Source organism: Haliotis cracherodii, unplaced genomic scaffold (genome assembly GCF_022045235.1).
Source record: "Haliotis cracherodii isolate W230 unplaced genomic scaffold, xgHalCrac1.p SCAF_6, whole genome shotgun sequence".
Classification (NCBI taxonomy): Eukaryota; Metazoa; Mollusca; class Gastropoda; order Lepetellida; family Haliotidae; genus Haliotis; species Haliotis cracherodii.
In genome coordinates this window covers 45,906,402-45,925,768 of record NW_027266319.1, presented here as the reverse complement: position 1 = coordinate 45,925,768, position 19,367 = coordinate 45,906,402, and the positions used below count along the sequence as shown (strand labels likewise).

The window sequence follows — 19,367 nt, the reverse complement described above, 5'->3', positions numbered from 1 at the left end:
TTCAATCTGTTTTCATCTGCCTCTGTCAGAAAATAGTATCTATATTAGGGTGCTGGATTAAATTGAAAAATATATATAATATCATTTAAAGTAAAATTAAATTAGTAAATGAAGTCTTAATATTATAAGTAATTTGTAAAATAAATAACCACATGGTCCGTTTTGGCCCATGTGCTTTTTCAAGTGTCATATAACTTTAATGCTAAACTACTACTTGTTTTATTATGGTTACAAAATGGCTTTGTACTTCTCTGTTAATATAAATATCTGACTTCATGTGCTGTTGATGAGGAGGAAGGATAAGTCCTTTTCTTCAGGTTATTCCTTCAACAGCAGCCACCCCCATAATTTAATAAGAGCATAATCATCATCTGCCTGTGTCTGTGTTCTCCAACGGCCTTAGCTGGATCAAATACACCACCCCCCTAGAAAATTGGCGCCCAACATTGGGCCGTTGGCTGTAACTCTGGACAAAGGTTTCATCAAATCCGTTGCTCTCAACATGTTCTGGGGGTAATCCTTCTTCTACATCATCTTTGAAGGATCCATTATCTTGAATTTAGGATGTTTCTTTTCCATATGGTGACTTGTGTTTGTGTCAGTGAGCTATAACTTTGACAATATGATTAAATTTTGTAATCTGCAATTGTCAGTGATCATCACCTATTTACGACGTTGAGCTTTTCGTCTGTATTGGTGTGCTTCCTCCAATTCCTTGAAGCGTGACTACTTCATGTTTTAACCGTGATCTACAAGTATTTTGACGTTTCGTCCACAAAGGAACCTTTGATTGGTTTTGATCAGTGAACAGTGAGTGAGTGAGTGAGTATGGTTTTGACGCCACTTTTAGCAATATTCCAGCAATATCATGGTGGGGGACACCAGAAATGGGCTTCACACATTGTACCCATGTCGGGAATCGAACCCGGGTCTTTGGCGTGACGAGCGAACGTTTTAACTACTAGGCTACCCGATCGCCCCTGTGAATAGTGACCACTGAGTGAACTTTGTTAACATTCTGAACCATATCTTTCTCAGGATGTCATTTGTTGATTGATGTTTAACTGTATATACATGTATAATGTTTGACATGTTCAACATCTCTGCTTGAACATTTTGAAGTTCATAGTTTGTCATACTTGTGATGATCAGCTTTTCACTTGCTCAGGAAGCATTTTAACAACTGTAAAGTTGTGCAGCTATGTAACAATAATCCACTTGTTACCATTCTGAGTTATCATTACTGAATACTCACTTAATTAAATTATTATTTACATCATCCAATATCTCTACAAAATTTTGATAAACTCTATTTATATTCAGCGTTAACTGTGATCAGTTACTTGATATTACAATTTTCATCCTCATTTAATGAATGTTATTAAATAAATTAGCAGTTTTCTATTATAAGCTAAGCCATTTAATTTGTAAATTCACTTGGATACCTTTTGGCAAAGTAAGTACCCTAAAACAGCTATTTCCTATTTCCTATTTCCTACTTTAAATTTCTCGCTCTTTCCTGTCCGAAATATTTTCACTGCTGGGAAGTTCGTTATCTGCTCCACCAACATTTCAAGTTTATCTTTCAATCAAAACAAATTCATTACAACTGTGTGTTGTTGATGCCTTCTGGTTAGCAACTTAGTATATTGCTTCATACTTAGTTCTTCCTCTATGTATCCCTGCTCACAACATTTTGGTAAGATTGTTGTGATCGTTATACTATTTCACTTCGTTTATCCTACACATCTGCTTGGTAACCAGATTATGGTAGCTTAGTCACTTACCGGTGCATATTTCTTGTCACAACAAGCAGTCAGTTCTGCTAACACCCATATTGCCACTTACCATATTACTTACCTTAGTAAACTTCAGCTGTATTTTCCCCTCTTTGTTCCGTAAACTTTGTCTGCCCAGATACTTAGTATTTTGGTATTCGGTTTCTGCTCTTCCAGCTTAGCTTAGTGAGGACTTCTGGTTCCCTTACTTCTATTTTGGTTAGCTGCAGTTCATTGTTCTTGTACCTTGTGGTACACTAGAGGCTGAACTTCAGATGCGTCCATACATTTTGTATCCTTTGGTGATGAGTTTCATAGTTGATATTCAGATGTTTGTTGGATCTTAACTTGTGAGATTCTTCCCGCCTTTTAGGAGGTACTTCGGTTTTGATAGTTGTCATATAGTTCATTTCAAACACTTGCACTTTAGTTTGTATCACCATGGCTGAATCTAATGTAAGTGGGGATCCGGAGGTAGATGTGGCACTTAGTTGCCTTCAGCATCTGCATCCTTCTGTCCGCACTGGTGTGCTGAATAGACTAGCAGATGATATTGCGAATCAGCTGCAGCGTCCCAATACAACATATCGTGTTACCGGTGCTGCACCATGTGTTGGGTTGTACAATACTTTAACTATTCCACCTACAATATATACCAGTCCTAGGGTGGCATTACCTGCTCACTCCCCTAGGCCGGTAGCTCATCTGCTTAGTCATACGCCACCATCAAGGTCACCTATGCCCACAGGTTCTGAGAATCTGCGACAGTGAATCTTAGGCCTATGATGGACCTACCAGCCTAGGGCAACTTCTATACTTTACCCGAATAGTTACCTATCACAACCTTCACACACACATTGCTTGAGTCTTGGCCAAGCCGCACTATTCCCACACCATATCCAGGGTATAATCCAACTATCTTTTAGAGCCATAGTGTAGGTGCTCCTCCTTGACTTGTCACACCCTTTCAGTCTACTTATATGTCCATCATCAGTCCAAAGTTGTCATTTTCTGGGGATGGGATCAAGGGTGAGGTCAAGTATAAGCAATGGCGTTTAGAGATTGTTTGTGTTGTAGGGAGAATGCATTCTCAGACACTTCAATTCTAAATGCCATGCGGAGGTCTGCAAAGGGTTCAGCTGCTGACCTACTTAGTGGGCTTTCAGAAACTGTTACCCTTGACACTGCTATTGAGCAGTTGGACTTAGTGTTTGGCAGTGTGATGCCTGGCGAGATGCTTTTGGAGCATTTTTACACTGCCCACCAGGAAAAGAATGAGTCTGTTGCTGCTTGGAGTTGCCACCTCCGGGATTTGACCTCCAAGATAGAGGCATCTGGCACTTTACCACACAATGCTGCCCCTAGCTTGCTTCAAAGACGGTTTGGGATGGGTCTGACTTGTGATGACCTGAAGCAAGCGACGCGCCATCACTTTGATTCAGGTATGGACTATAACAAGCTGCTGCTTGCTGTCCGTAGGGTTGAGAAGGAGTTAGCCTCCCCTGGGGATGCATCATGCCAACTGACTGCCAATACAACAAGCAATAAACAGCTGGATGATGTGCTATCCCACCTTAAGGAGACTGATAAGTCCCTTAGGTCTGTAGGGGATAGAGTTAACACCCTGGAGTATAAATCTTGTAGGCCCTTCAGTGCAGCCCAGAATCAAGCCAATAAGGCCCAAACTCAAGCACAGACTCTACCACCTAAGTCTACCACTACAAATATAGTTACACAAGGTAGCACATCTCGTACACCATATACTTCTCAATCGCAGTTACCCTCGAAAACTGAAGTACACTGTTATGATTGCGGGAAGATAGGGGTTAGGCGGTATCACCCACAGTGCCCTGCTTTAGACTCCTAGGAGTCAATGTTATGGGGCGATCATTGGACTGACATTAGCTCCAATTCAGGGTTGCCATCAAATTTGATAGGTCCCACAAATGCGCATCTGTTAGGGTAGAAGGCCACTTATGTAATGTTCTAGTAGACACCGGTTCCCAGGTTACCACTATGTCCGAGACATTTTACACAAATAACCTCCCTAAACATACAGTCTATAACATAGGTTCACTCTTGAAGTTAAAAGTAGCTAGGGAAGCTAAGCTACCCTACTTGGGGTATGTTGAAGCTGAGTAGTATAGGTAATGGTGATTCTGGATCACTTCCACTGGAGCAAGATTTATATACCCATACTGCTACTACAGATGGAATTTTTTATGTCAAAATGATGATGCGATTCAACGATCGTCATGAATTGTATTAAAAGAATCATCAATATAGATTAATAATGGATAAAATTTACTATAGCCCACGAGGATATTGGAAAGGTATAGGAGCAATAAAAAAAATTGGCCACTGTGGCCAAGGATTGGTTAAAGAAACAAGTGATGTGGCAAATATACTTACCGGCACCGCATTATATACCGAGGAAGAAGTTTGATATTTTTACAATGAATGAAGTTCATCAGGCTGACCTCTTGTTTCTTCCCCATGATAAGGTAAGACGCAAAACATATAAATACGCTTTAACCGTAGTGGATGTGGCTAGTCGCTACAAGGAGGCTGAACCATTAACCTCGAAAGATTCAACAGAAGTAGCTAATGCACTGAGCCGCATATATTAACGCGGACCACTAAAATGGTCCAAGTTATTTCAAGTAGATACTGGTCGCGAGTTTATGGGATCAATAACTAAACTGTTAACAAAGCACGATGTCGAAATCAGGCGTGGTGAAAAAGAGGCCCACCGTAGTCAAGCTATCGTTGAAAGATTTAAGCGGACATCAGGGGAATGTTTGTTTGGATATCAGTATGGGATTGAAATGAAATCAGAACAATAAAGATCAACTGAACGGGTGACACGATTATCAGCTGTTGTATAAGCGCTGAGTAATGAAGTAACAAGATTAATCGGGAAGAAACCATCCGATGCGATCAAAATAAAATCTGTGACTTCCTAATCTTCAGCACCGAGGAGAGGCAAAGAACAAAAACTTCCTGATAGAGTAAGCTCAAGATATTTATACCAGCCCACTGAACTCGAAGGAGGCCTACGTCGCACAACCGATCCGATTTGGTCCCTTAAGATATATAACATTAGTCTGTTGGTTATGAAAGAAGGAGAGCCTATTCTTTATTATCTTAAAGATGGACCGGGCAGGGCATTTGTGCGAGAAGAGTTGCTCATAGTTCACAACGATACAGTATTGCCACCATAACCATAAGTAAGGGTGAAACGATACACTGATATTCCGATGCATCGCGATACGTGACCCATGATACGATATACGGTAAACGTGGGCCCATTTATCGATACGCCATGTAAGGGAACGCAAATCTCAAGTACAGCGTTTCCTCGGTATTGTGTCTTTCAATAAACCGCTAACTTGGTTATAGCGCGCGCTAACGCATGACTCCCCAAAATGTACGACTCCCCAAAACGTACTTACATTTTTAATAAGCTCAGGTTTTACACCGACGGATGTTTTTCCCATCTCATAAAACATTATCTGCTGATCACCCCAAGCACATAACACCGGAAATACCAGTCAGCAAATCCGAACTGAAGTACGCAATTCAATACCATTATTATACTATCTTGTTATTAAAACGTGTTCATTGTATATATGGACTTGTGTTTGTAATATATTTTATTAATTTTATTCAAAATTTCATTTAATATTGTTTTCAATAAGTTATGTGAAATCGTGTGTGAAGAGATACAGCAACCACGGTCAGATTACCGCTTTTGACGCATTGAAACGAACTTTAGTTGCTAGAGAATGGATACATATATTAGAAATGGCATACTTTGACTCGAGTCATATTTGTGGCAATTTGGCTAATATATGTCGAACATAACGTTATCACAATCGAAATACATGTAGCACGGGAAGTCCCTAGGGTGACTGGTCAAATTGTTCCATACGTAAAAATATCCTGCAACAGCAATCATCAGTACCAACATGCTACACTTGTGGTTCTTATAATTATAAAAATATAATTATATAGTAAAAGCTGCAACTAAGGTAACACGATATTGGAATAAATTATTCCTGATAAAACAATAATTTCAGATACAATTTCTTCGACCATTGCATCAAAATTCTTTGAAGTTGTATCACTGGTGGAGTACATTAATTATTTTCTGGTGTTTGAACTTTGAATCGTTTTCAAGGAAAGTTAGAGAAAGTTCCACTTTGGAGCTGAACAACCTCAGTAATCTTGTTATTATAAAATAATTTTGACTGTTCCAAAATCATGAAAGGTTCAGTCTTTACATGCTTTAAGTCTTGTTTTTTTTATCATTGCGTATCGTATTTTGACCAGAATATCGAGATGCGTATCGTATCGGGACCTTCCTGTATCGTTGCAGCCCTAACCATAAGCATAGGTAGTTACACCATCCTTATCAATCCATCTCTTTATATCTAAGGGGGATAATGATGTCTTGTTCATTCTTAATCCATATATCCTGTGATTGATACTTCTTAAAGTGTTCATCTCGTGTTTGAATGTTCTACCATTGAATCATGCTTCTTTATACTGTTCGTGTTTGATATGCTTTATATTATATGTACATGCTGATGTCTCATTTTTAGATGTGATTTTGTTGGAAAATATGAGTACTGTTGTGGCTTCTACATGATGTTTGGCGATGGTGTTAAGAGAATACATGATCCTGTTAAATGTTATAGCTATTCAAATGCTTTTCTTGTGATTTGACATTAAATGTCTGTAGTACGACTTTCAGTGATCATGTTTATGAGGTTTGGTGGAGCATTGTTTTTATTGGACCCTAATTACTTTATGATGGTTGGGTCTCTCTGTCTCAGCTCCATAGCCGTGACTCTGGGAAAGGGCAGCATTTAATTAATGAGAGTAGGTTATATCATGGAGGATACACTTGAGGGAGAGGGTTCTACTAATTACCGTACCACAGGAAAAGACCTGTAGACGTGAGCGCGGGGTTGTGTGTAAGATGGCTGTTGCATAATGGCCGCCAGGAGTGATAAACATTGAGCTAAAGCAGTGTTGTTTTCACGGGCTTGTTGAATACATTCCCAGCGCTGCTGTCCATATATCTTCTACTTGATCCTAGATACATCACTCTGGCATTTACAATATATATTTTTCAACGTACATTAATGGTTTACTAGTCATATCTTTTAGAGTATTCGTCAATTGTGATGAGCTTACAAGCAATAATTGTAATTTGTGGTGACATATAAATATAAAACGTCTCATTTAAAACATGAAGTAAGTACGATAGTAAATAATAATATTCAAATCGCATTAAAATACAATAACAAGATTCATATGTATCCCAAAAGCCTGTATTCCACATTCATAGCCAGGAGGACCGCCTCCGTGGTCTAGTGGTAGAGCGTCCGCCAGGAGAGCGGAAGGTCCGGGGTTCGATTCCCGGCCGCGTCATATCAAAAGACGTTAAAAGATGGTACTTGTTGTTACCCTGTCTGGCGCTCGGCAGTAAGGGGCTAAAACAAGGACTGGTCGTCTCGGAGTCAGTATACTGTGTCTGAGTGGGGTATTCATGTTAAACTGCGGCATGGTATCTCAGTGAGCTAGCACTATAAATCGGCATCAGTCCGGACTAGTACAAGCAGCCACACAAACACACACGTACATGCACGTCGCTATATAAGTGCAATAATCTTGGACGCGACATTAAACCCCATTTCACCTCACCTCATAGCCAGGAGGAAAGCTGCTGACTAAACAAAAGGAAGAAGCTTGCCCTTACATATATGTAGAGACATCTGAATATGACTATATATGCAAATGTTACGATACTGTACCTATCTTCATGAATTATTAAAAAATGGGCATAAAGTTCACGGAGACGAAGGCTATAGATACAATACTATAATTGATTTTTTAGTTGATAAAGTACATCATTTGATAATAAATTCCGTTATTAATATCTAAAAACCGATTTGCCATATTAATCAACATTTCATGATAAAACAAAATCAAATGTGTGATATGAATTCATTCTTTAGTATCCATAAATGAATTATTGATATCATATAATGAATAAATAGTAAAAAAGTGCCCTATATATTGTTCTTTGTGGATTGTATTTAGTAACATGATTGCATCACGGTTATAGTGTTAATTGCTAGTCTTTTTTTCCGCTCCATCATTTCTTTCATCTTATGAAAAACTGTTTAAAAAATGGCAACTTATAATTAACCAAGGTAATAATACTTAACCGACCTGCGTTAATTTATCTCCCTGTCATTATTATCGTTAACATGTGTCTACTTTTAAACGTATATACTTATGCCATACATCGTACTGATTAAGGAATGACACATCATCGTGAGATATATGTACTCCATACACATGCAGCACAACGGTACTTTGATTCTATAACACAGAAAATCGTTACCCCTTGTTTTCAGATGTCATTCGGACAAATAAGTCAGGTGTGACAGTTATCATAATCTCACCGGTTATAAAGATTTGATACATGCGGACTGACACTCTTGATGGGTCAGTGATTAAGACAACAGATCGATACACACGCTTCCGATTCAGTATGTAGTACTATGTACGTATGATTACATGGCTGCATGTATGATTAAATGTATGTAAATTATGTATGTGTATTTATGTGTGTGCGTGCATGTGTGTAAATGTATGTAAGCCTAGATTACAAAATGCATGCTTCGGTCGTTTGAAGCCAGAGGGCAGAGGTATTCCCGGGAAAGAAGCCAACTCTTGCAGTTGGTCACTAGAGCTGAAACTACTCGCGGATTTTGTTTTGAATAAGGGAATGGAGCAGAGTAACCTTAGGGATTATCGGCTGTTGTGTGAAAACAAAGATTCATAAAGAACGACGTCCTGTCCCTATGAACAAACCTACAGATAACGGATTGAACGTCAAAAGTGTCTGTCAGGTTTCTTAATGCTTAATTACTTACTTTTGCTGGAGAATGTGTTTCTTGTACAAGCGCTATAGAACATGTTAACATAAAAATATATGAATGTTGAAGCTGGGCTTCACTTCAGTTTTTCCTTTATTTAGCAAGCCCCTCATACTGAAAAACAGCCTACTATATCCTGCTATGCTTTACATCTAACAAAGCTATACATTACTAATATATTAGGGCTTAATTTTATCTATATTTAAAAATTTCTCCCTCTAACAAAATCCATATGTTCTAGTATTATATTTGATATATCCGTATTTACATACATACATCATTTATAATTTATAGTCAACATATATACCTCTAAATCTTTACTATACTCTGTAATGTAATGTAATACACCCAACTTTTTGTTTGTTTATGGTAAAAGTTAATAAGAGGAGGTTTGGTGGGGGACTAGAGGTATCTTTTCAGAGGGTGTTATTTTGGCATTACCCACTATTTACTGGAAGATATTGGAAATGAATATAGACTGCCATGTTGTCTGACTACAGATAGGATTTGTTATCTTAAAAATCACTGGGAGTTTTACATTAGACGGGATTTTTACAATTGACCAAATGATCCTGCTGAGTATTGGTGCTTAGTGATGTCAAATGGAACATTTTATTATTAGAGGAAATTGGTAGTGAATACTTAATACCATCTATACAGGATATCTTCAGGATTTTTAGCCCTTTCTTTCTCTGTGTGTAATTCCGATGGAAAGAAGTCACTCAACCAGTTCATGGATTCCATAGTAAACAAAGTTCAGACTTGGTTAGAATCCGTGTTTATCCGCGACAACTTCCCACTGGTGACACTGTAGTAAACTTGGGAAGTGGTGAAGTGGAAGAGATTTCTGTAGTGAACTACATATTTTGTCTTATCCATCAAATTTGGTACGAGTTTTTCTACGTTAGCTAACCTAGTATTACCCATCAAGGAGTGTTGATATTCCGACATCCAATCTTTATCAAACATTAATCTTTCGGGAGCTAGCGGATAACTGTTATGGTCTTTATCATGTTTATGTAACAAATTTGGATATTCCAAGTCAACTTCTAGTATGTACCCTTTATCGGAATCTGAGGGGATATCCTTCACATCGATATCCTTCACATCGATATCATTCACATCGACCCTCTCAAAGCCACCCGTGGGTAAAGGTTGACTCATAGCCCATCTGTACAAATTATTGGCGTCGAGATATAATATGTGTGTATCGGGTTTACTCGGATCATATCTTTCCACTAATTTATTATTAGCCTTAGAATACCTTTTCGCCGCCACCGATATACCACTTTTTAATCCTTTCTCAATAAACAAGTGCATATCGTAATCGGAGAGTAGTTTTAGTTCTACACCGGTCTTCTTCAACAATGCATCTCACGACAGTCTGGGACGGGAATAATACCATGCCGGGTCCAAGCTGTATTGTTTTAAACATGTCTTTCTAAATATCTCGAATATATCGGCGAGTAACAGCACATAGGTTTTAGCAGTGTATGCTTAGACCGTTAGATTGGTGGTGAGTCCTATTTGTGCAGCATCTTGGTATTTTGGCTATTAAATTATTTGAGCAAGTTAATTATCCTCTTTGCCACAGAGAAACACCTACATAAATGTTTTCCGTGCTACAGAATGCCAATGATGGTCTGACTGATATGGACCTCAGCTGGAATGCTATTAGAAACAAGGGTGCAGTAGCCATTGCAAAGACTTTGAAGGTGAGACATGTACACAATCTCCTCTTGAATTCTGTTTTGTGTTTCAGAAGACACATCTATACCTAAAGAATCTGTAAACTTAAGAATCTGATCACCTATTGTGTTGCACAATGTATACTGTTAAAACAAGTTGGGAATCATAAAATATAAATGCTAATACTAAGTATTAGAACAAAGATAAGTGTTGACTACAAAATCCTATGCAAGAATGTTTATGTCTGTTAACGCCAAAACACATCCTATAGTTTGCATATGCTGCACCCAGTAGCCTCACACATGTGCATAGGGTGTCATTCCTGATTGTAACACTTTCAAGGAAGGTCGGTTAATCTCTGTTGACCATTATTTCTGACAATCCTGTTGATTCTGCTTATCATGCAGCAGTGATTTACTTACCTCCATTCATTGTTTGTGTATGAATTAGCAATGCAGCGTCTGCAATGCGTAGAGTGTCTACAGGCTATTGGCATGCTGGAAACTGGCAGAAGTTAGCATACAGTGGCAGAAGTTAGCTTGAAGCATACATGTTCATTGTTTCACAGTCTGTGATTAGCAGAACTGGTACCATCAAACACAAAATGTTGCCAAACTACCCCGTTTAGGGTATCCCAAGTCAACAAGAAGAGTACAGGATCGATCGATTGATCTGAAACCAGGATCTGTGAAATCGAGCTCAAAAGGCAAATCAAACTCCTGCAAACATTTAACAGGCTACTGGAGTACGATTTTTGGGTCAGACGATAAGAAATTGTCTACATTCAGCTCCATGCTTGATGGCCATGTGTTGTGCTGTCTGTTACAAATTGTGGTATTGCAAACAGTGGTGTACACTTTGAAAGTAGGGTAATTATCTCTTCTCATGTGTCATGTTTTTAGATGAACCTGAAAATTCACTTTGTACTTCCTTCATAGATGTACCGGTAGGCGTGTCATTTCAACACTGAAATGAAAGTCAAGCCAAAGTCAACCTGAGACGTCATGACAGATTAACTGGATCGGTTATGGTATGGGATGGCATCACTATGACTGAGTGAACCCCACTCCATACTGTTTAAGGAAGGCTCACAATCGGGACAACATACTGATTCCCTATTGTTGTCCTATTTGCAAAGCGTGTGAGTCTACGTCCCATGACAGTGTTCGTACACACTGTGCACAAATTGTCAATACTCACCTTCAGCAGCACAATATCCATAGAATGCCACCATGGCCAGGAATGAGCCCAGACCATTAGCCCATTGAACACATGTGGGACATGACAGGGAGATGTGTGGTGCAACGTCATAGGCTGCTGACCACATTGGCTGAACTGGGCCAGGTGCTGCAAGAGGAATGGAACAGACAGCCTCAAATTGCCATTGGGAGACTGATACACAGTATGAATTGTCGAGTGAATGAATGTTACACACTGCTGACGTGAAAAAATATTGAATTTTCCTATCTTACTGTTGTGTTAGGTTTGTTTACATATTGTGAGCGCCAATGTGCATGCACTACTACGTCATACCTCCTATGCCCCAGCATCGGGAGTGACATCGTGACCATGTACCTGTGGTCAGTTACGAATAAATCATCGTTCAGTTCAGACGTCTTGTTGCTTGATGTTCCTCCCAGTCTAGGTGTGGGTCGTACAAGTACCTGAGCATGATGTACAGTCTTACAAATACACTACAGTGGTGACGAGGATAAAAACTTCAAAGTATGGAAATATTACGTGCAAGGTTGAATTTTACAGTTGGCCAGTGCAGGGTTTTGCAAATGATAGTGGGACTGCAAGTGATCATCACAATGGCGGGCGTCATCGGTGAAGTTGGACAATTTGACGAAAATGAGGAAGAATGGTCGTCGGATGCTGAAAGAGTGATTCTGTTCTTTGACGCAAACGAAATTCCGAACGAACGACGAGTGCCCGGATTTCTTTCCATGCTCGGCGGCAGAACATATGGAGTGCTAAAATCTTTACTTTTGCCTGCCAGACGGCAAGACCACAGATTGGATTACTTATAGTGACACGTCTACAGAATCACAACATGCCCAGACTACTAGTTATTGCAGAAAGATACAGATTTCACAAACGGATGCAAAGTGAAAGTGAAACATTTGCGCAATATTTGGTTGCATTGAAGGGACTTTCGCGAAACAGAGTTTGGCGTTACTTTAAATGAGTCTGCGGGACCAACTTGTGCTTGGTTTGAGAACTTTTCCAATTCAAAGGAAATAGTTAGCAGAAAATGACCAGACTGTTGATCAGGCATTGGCAATTGCAAATTCTATGGAATTAGCATCCAAGGACTGTGATGAGCTTAGTTGAGGCGGCAACAAGAGACACGGATCTACTGAAGTGTTTTCATTCAACAGCAAACCTAGGACTGGAAACACTAAGCTCTGTTATTGTTGCGGTAACTCATTTAACCTTGCTAACAATTGCAGATTTAAGCATACAGTATGTTTGTTCTGTAGCAAACGAGGCCATCTCAAGGTCAACCGGACATGGAAATGTAAACAATGGCGGTAAGAAACCAAATTCTTGTGTAAATGCCATTGACACAAGTGACAATGATAACGATTTCATTATCGATGATCTATCGGAGTGTTTGAATCAGATGTTTGCCATGCCCGGAAGTTCTGGGGTCAACATAAATGGTACTGACCTAAGAATGGAACTGGATACTGCTTCGCGAAATTCCATCATAACTGAAGAAGTGTACAAGGATCGCGTTTATGGATGTGACTTGGTCAAGTCCACAGTACCTTTGAGAACTTACACAGGTGAGCGTGTTACAAACTTTGGCATACTGAAAGTTGATGTTGCAAATGGAAATGACATGAACAAGTTGGATTTGCATGTTGTAAAAGGGGAAGGGCCCCCTCTGCTAGGTACAGCCTGGCTACCATATGTGGACATTGATTGGAAAAGGCTAGGTGATGACATACACGTGTGTAGTGAAGATTCAAGTCAGGAAAAGTTGGAAGAGATACTTGTGAAGTACTGTGATGTTTCCTCAGAAGAAATTGGTACAATTAAAGGTATTAAAGCTCACCTGTCAAAGAGGGAGTTTCTCCCAGGTTCATGAAAGCAAGGCCTGTACCTTATGCTTTACAGGACAGGGTGAAGGAAGAAATTACAGGAATGGAGAAGAATGGGGTATTGATTTAAGTGGATCACAGTGAGTGGGCAACTCCGATTGTACCTGTTATGAAAGGGGATCTAACAGTGAGAATTTGTGGGGACTTCAAGTCTACAGTGAACCCAGTGTTGAATGTTAACAAGTACCCATTGCACAAAATAGAAGATTTGTTTGCTACTCTGGCTGGTGGAAGAACATTTTCGAAAATAGTCTTAGCACATGCATATCAACAGATGGAAGTTGATACAGATTGTCAGAAATATTTGACAGTTAACACACCAAAGGGATTTTACAGATATACCCATCTTGCTTTTGGCATCGCCTCTGCACAAGCCATATTTCAGGCCACAATGGACCAGATATTGCAAGGCTTGGACAAAGTAGTGTGTCATCAGGATGACATTTTAGTGACCGGATCAAGTGATGAACAACATTTCAGAAATCTAGAGGCAGTGTTGAAAAGGTTGCAGGAATATGGTTTGAGAGTGAAGAGGGGAAAGTGCCAGTGTTTTGTCGATTCAGTCAAGTATCTAGGTCATGTGATACTGTAAAATGTGAAATTAACGTGAGCGTGAATTAAATGCGAAAAATGCGATTGGTCTTTGCAGGGTTAGAAATTGGCACTAGTCCTGTAGTCCTTGCCAAACTTGCCAATAGTTAAGGTATCATAAGGACTAGTAGAAATTTGCCATTTTTAAGGGTTTTGCTATATGTTATCATTATAAGGACTAGTGGGCTAAACATGTTAGTTTCTACCCCTGGTCTTTGCTCGCATTATTAAACATCGCATTTATAACACTAAGACATTTTGGATAGCAGAAATACCAACTTAGACATACGTTGAAAACAAACAACTATGTATTCCACATCAATGTTTATTGAGCAGCACTTGTAACAAGTACATAAACAATGTCATTCAAACACTAATTACATCCTGTGAATTGATACTGCTGGTGTGAAGACAAGCGTTCTACTCACTCATGTCATCACTTATCACACCTGCAAGTCCAGACAGACGCCACCCAACACGGTGTCTTTGCTCTTTGCGACTGCATCAAAGGCCGACACGAGCCAGCGCGCACATATTGTTTTAGCTGAAGTACTCTACTCAGTGCTAATAAGCGGTGCTATTAGGTGTGTGATTGGATTAATGAAGGTTGGATTAAGGTGAGGATTCTCCTGTAAACCTGACAGAGGACATTTTGTTTAGATATAAATCCACTGATGCTTGAGAGGAGGGGATGTCTCATTCATATTGAGTCACATTTTTGGCTAGGGGCCAGCGGTCGCATTCTTTTTGGAGACGCATTAATTTCACGTTTTACAGTAGTTAGTGAGGGACTTCACACTGCTAAGGATAAGGTACAGGCCTTAACTGACGCTCCAAGACCAGAGAATACACGCAACTACCTTCATTTTTGGGTGCTGTGAACTATTATGGACGTTTTTTGGAGCATTTTTCTACGGTACTACATCCACTAAATGACTTACTGAGAAAAGATAAGAAGTGGGCATGGTCTTCCAGTGTGAAGAAGCTTTCAAGAAATGCAAGTGCATGATTGCCAGCTCGGATGTGGCATGTCATTACGATCCTTCACTACCCAAACGCCTTGCATGTGATGCTTCAGCATATGGTGTTGGGGCAGTACTGTCATAGCGACTGATTTACGACATCCATTGTCTGAAGAACATTTGATTGCAAAGGCTCATTACCCTGGAGCCATGACATCTATATGCCTTGAAACACTTAATTGCTGTTATTTATTAGATGCTAATCCTATTTGTTAATCCCCATTTTTGTGTACATCGACCGTCTGCCATCCTGAACAGGATGTGCAAGTATGTCACTGATGATTTACTGTTTACATTTATATTCATCACTTACTAAATGTCAGGTGACCATGGCTATATAAGCCTTGGTCCAGAGAGAGGAGAGAAGGAGAAACGAAAAAAAGAAAGGTCTTACCCTTAGCCTAGCTAGGGTTAGGCTGGGTGCTCCGGGGCACCTAGACAACAACCACTACCACTATGTGCTGACCTGGCACATAGTGTCTTTTGTATGTATATATCGACATGTATAGAGTAAAACTGTATATACCGCAGGCCATCGTCTCCAAGTTGTCACCTCCTACTGAGAACCATATGTCGGCCTCTTGCACATACGAGTATGCAAATTGTTCATTAATCAACGTCAGACCGACACGCGTTGTTAGTACTATCACACATTACAAGGGATGGTTCGGAAAGGCCCATTGCATTTGCTTCCCTCACACTAAGAAAGCTGAGAGTGGATATTCTCAAATAGACAAAGAAGCTTTGGGGAATTTTTTTGGTGTAAAACGGTTTCACCAGTACATTTATGGCAGACATTTCACATTAATCACAGATCATCGCCCACTGACTGTTTTGTTTGGAGCTGGAAGGCGGTCATCCTAAGTGCTTGTAATTATGAGATTGAGTATAAGGTATCAGAGAAGCATGCAAATGCTGATGTGTTATCCAGACTTCCACTTATCAATGTTACCAGGGTGCAGAAAGAATCACCAGATGACGTGGAGATGTTTTACAACCGACAGTTTGAGCAACTACCAGTTACTACTGCTGATGTTAGAAACGAAACAAGACATGATCCTCTACTGTCTCAAGTGTACACAGCAGTGATGAATAGATGGACAAGAGAGCATGAGTAAGATTTCATGATGAAAGCATATCACAGTCGAAGGTTTGAACTCACTGTGCATATTGGCTGTGTGATGTGGGGAATGAGAGTAGTAATTCCCTCTAAACTGTGACAGACAGTGTGGCAAGAATTACACAAGGGACATTTGGGAGTTGTGAAAATGAAATCTGTAGCAAGAAGTTATATTTGGTGGTGAAATAAAGGGATTTGCCAAGACATGTTCAATATGCCAGAACACTCACAACAATCCACAGTTAGCCCCTGTACACCCATGGGCTTGGCCGTCACATCCATGGACCTGCATTCATCTTGACTTTGCAGTGCCATTTATGGGTCACATGTTTCTGTTAACTGTAGATGCAATTTCAAAATAGCCAGAAATTGTATTAATGAATTCTTCATCTAGTGCTACAGTGAAGGAAGTACGAAAGCTGTGTGCACAGTTTGGTTTGCCACATCAAGTGGTTACAGATAATGGACCGCAATTTGTGTCAGAAGAGTTCGAAGCATTTTTGAAAAGCAATGGTGTCATACATATTTTGTCAGCTCCATATCATCCGGCTACTAATGGACAGGCTGAGAGGGCAGTCCAGTCATTCAAACAGGCCATGAAGGAAGACGTTGGATCTGTGTTAACAAAGGTTGATCAGTTTTTGCTGGCTTACAGGTCGACTCCTCATTGCACTACCCGTGAAACTCCAGCAAAGTTGTTTCTGGGTCAAGAATTAAGGACAAAGTTAGACTTGCTGAAACCAGACATTCAGTCCGCTATGTCAGCTTAGTGGGCAGGTCAAATGAGTGATCCAGCTGAGACTAGACAACTGCAAGTAAACCAGGAGGTGTGGGGGCGTGATTATCGTGCACATGACAAATGGATACCCGGTGTTGTAGGGAATTAAATTTAAAGGCAATATTTCTGTACACAGTCATTTCTTCAACAACCACAGCCGTTAAACACATTTTTTGAACAATGTCCCAATTCCAACTGACCGCATGGAAGGAGGACAAATGTCACAAATTTCACATTACTCCAAATCATCATTCAAAAGGTTTGGCTGACCCATTCAACATATTGTGGGTGACCGACTGTCCTGACTGTACAAGCTTGACTGACAGACCGATTGTCATAATGTTCACTGGTTTACAAAGTTGACTTTGACTGAATGACTGAGACTGGTACATTGACTGGCACAAGCTGTAAGAAAATAAACAAAGCCTAATAAGTATAAAATTCAAACCAAATTAGATTAATCTACAAAAGAAATAATACATGAATGTGAAAATAGCATGAAAATACCATATTGTTACACCATAATACAGACAGCATTGTTTACATAACATACATATTATTGTTGGATTTTCCCGATTTTAAGCAGTTACAACGATCAAAATTTGTAATCATTGTTTGTCCGGAGCATATTTCCTACACCGTACAACCCAGCTTCACAAAACTTGGTACATTTACCAATCAGACTCAGTAGTAGTGCCTTTTACTATTTTGAGATTTTTAGAATTTTATGTTTTTGTCGTTTCCTTGGAAATATGATGAAGTTAGGAAATTTGAGGGTAGTGCTCTTGTCCGGACCATATCTACTGAACCATACAACTTAGCTTCTCAATTTTTTTTATTCCTTTCAAGCAGGTTATGTAGTGGTGCCTTTGCTATTAACAGATTTTTCCTTTTTTTTTCTTTAATTTAAATTGAAAATTGATGAACTTAGGGTAATGTCCTCGTCTGGAGCATATCTTCTAAACCATGCGACAGAGATTCACCAAACTTTATGCACATATCAATCATGTTCACTAGTAGTGCAGTTTGTTATTTATAGATGTTAATCTTTTTAATTTGTAGCCCCTGACATATAATGAAACAAGTTGTTTAGGTTTGGTTTTTTTGTCAATCCCTAGTACATTCTCTTTATTCCTTTGTGTCATGAGGCTACTACAGAGCTATTCATATGCAAATCTATGAAGTTATTGTTATTACAATTTCATGAGATCATCAGAAAGTGAGCTACATGAACCAATATTTAACAACCTTCATTATGTTTCTGGTTTTGGCATCAAGGAAAAAGATTTCCTTGCCAATCTAAATACATTTGAAGGTACACACAGTTTACCGACATGCCACGTCGGGGGGGATATGTCATCTTCGGATGACTCTTGTTACAACATGTAAACTGCAGAATTATATATATTGACTACAAACAAAGCATTTTCCTTTCATACTCACAAAATGTTGGTGCCTCAAATCCCCACAAAAGTCAAAGTTTGTAGATAACCGCAGCTATCAACTTCCAAACAAAACGTGGTTTCCAAAATAGTGGCCAAAATCCCTAAACCGCACAAACCAAAACCGAGAAATTGAAACTTGGTGAAAAGTCTGGCACATACCCAAACTTGGTCATTCAAATTTGGTAAAACAGCCTTGAAATACGAAAACTGTTTCAATTCCCAACACACGGGAAAGTTTTGACAAAATATTGAGAGAGACATTATGAAGTTGATGTTGGCGACAGGAGTTGTCGACGCCATATTTATCAACTTAGAGGTAGAATTGCTACAGATATTGTTGAAGGTGACACACTTTCGACCAAGAGTGGTATGGTGTCAAAAACAGACTTATGAGACAAAGATGCCAGGTGCAATAATTGTACCATGTGGCTAGACACTAAAGCATGTGGTGATGATTCGGGTAGAACATTGAATGTTGGGAGGCAGGTGTGTGTTGCTCCCAGCAGTTACCATGGTTACAAAACAAGGTGTCAGGCGATCAACTAGGACAGTAAAAGCTCCTGACAGACTTAATCTGTAATGCCATAGATCATTAACCGAAAGTGTGGTTAAGTTACTTACTGTGTTAAACAAGGGATTGGTTTTGTGTAAAAGTTGTAATGTTGTAATTGTTCTTTTTCTTAGTACATCAGAGGGGTGTTAGATTTTTGTTTCAAGGGGGAGAAATGTTGTGTTAGGTTTGTTTACATATTGTGAGTGCCAATGTGCATGCACTACTACGTCATACATCACATGCCCCAACATTTGGAGTGACGTCATCACTATGTACCTGTGGTCAGTTACGAATAAATCATCGTTTAGTTCAGACGTCT

The 19,367-nt window shown here is 39.4% G+C and overlaps 1 protein-coding gene across 1 annotated transcript in view; it reads left to right on the top strand.

Annotated features, from left to right (window-relative positions):
• Nucleotides 1–19,367, top strand: part of LOC139445621 (leucine-rich repeat-containing protein 74A-like) — a 582,304-nt gene that overhangs the window by 173,343 nt on the left and 389,594 nt on the right. Inside the window, exon 9 of the mRNA XM_071226790.1 lies at nt 10,366–10,452. Within this exon, the coding sequence (XP_071082891.1) occupies nt 10,366–10,452 (87 nt within the window). The remainder of the gene's footprint in view (nt 1–10,365; nt 10,453–19,367) is intronic.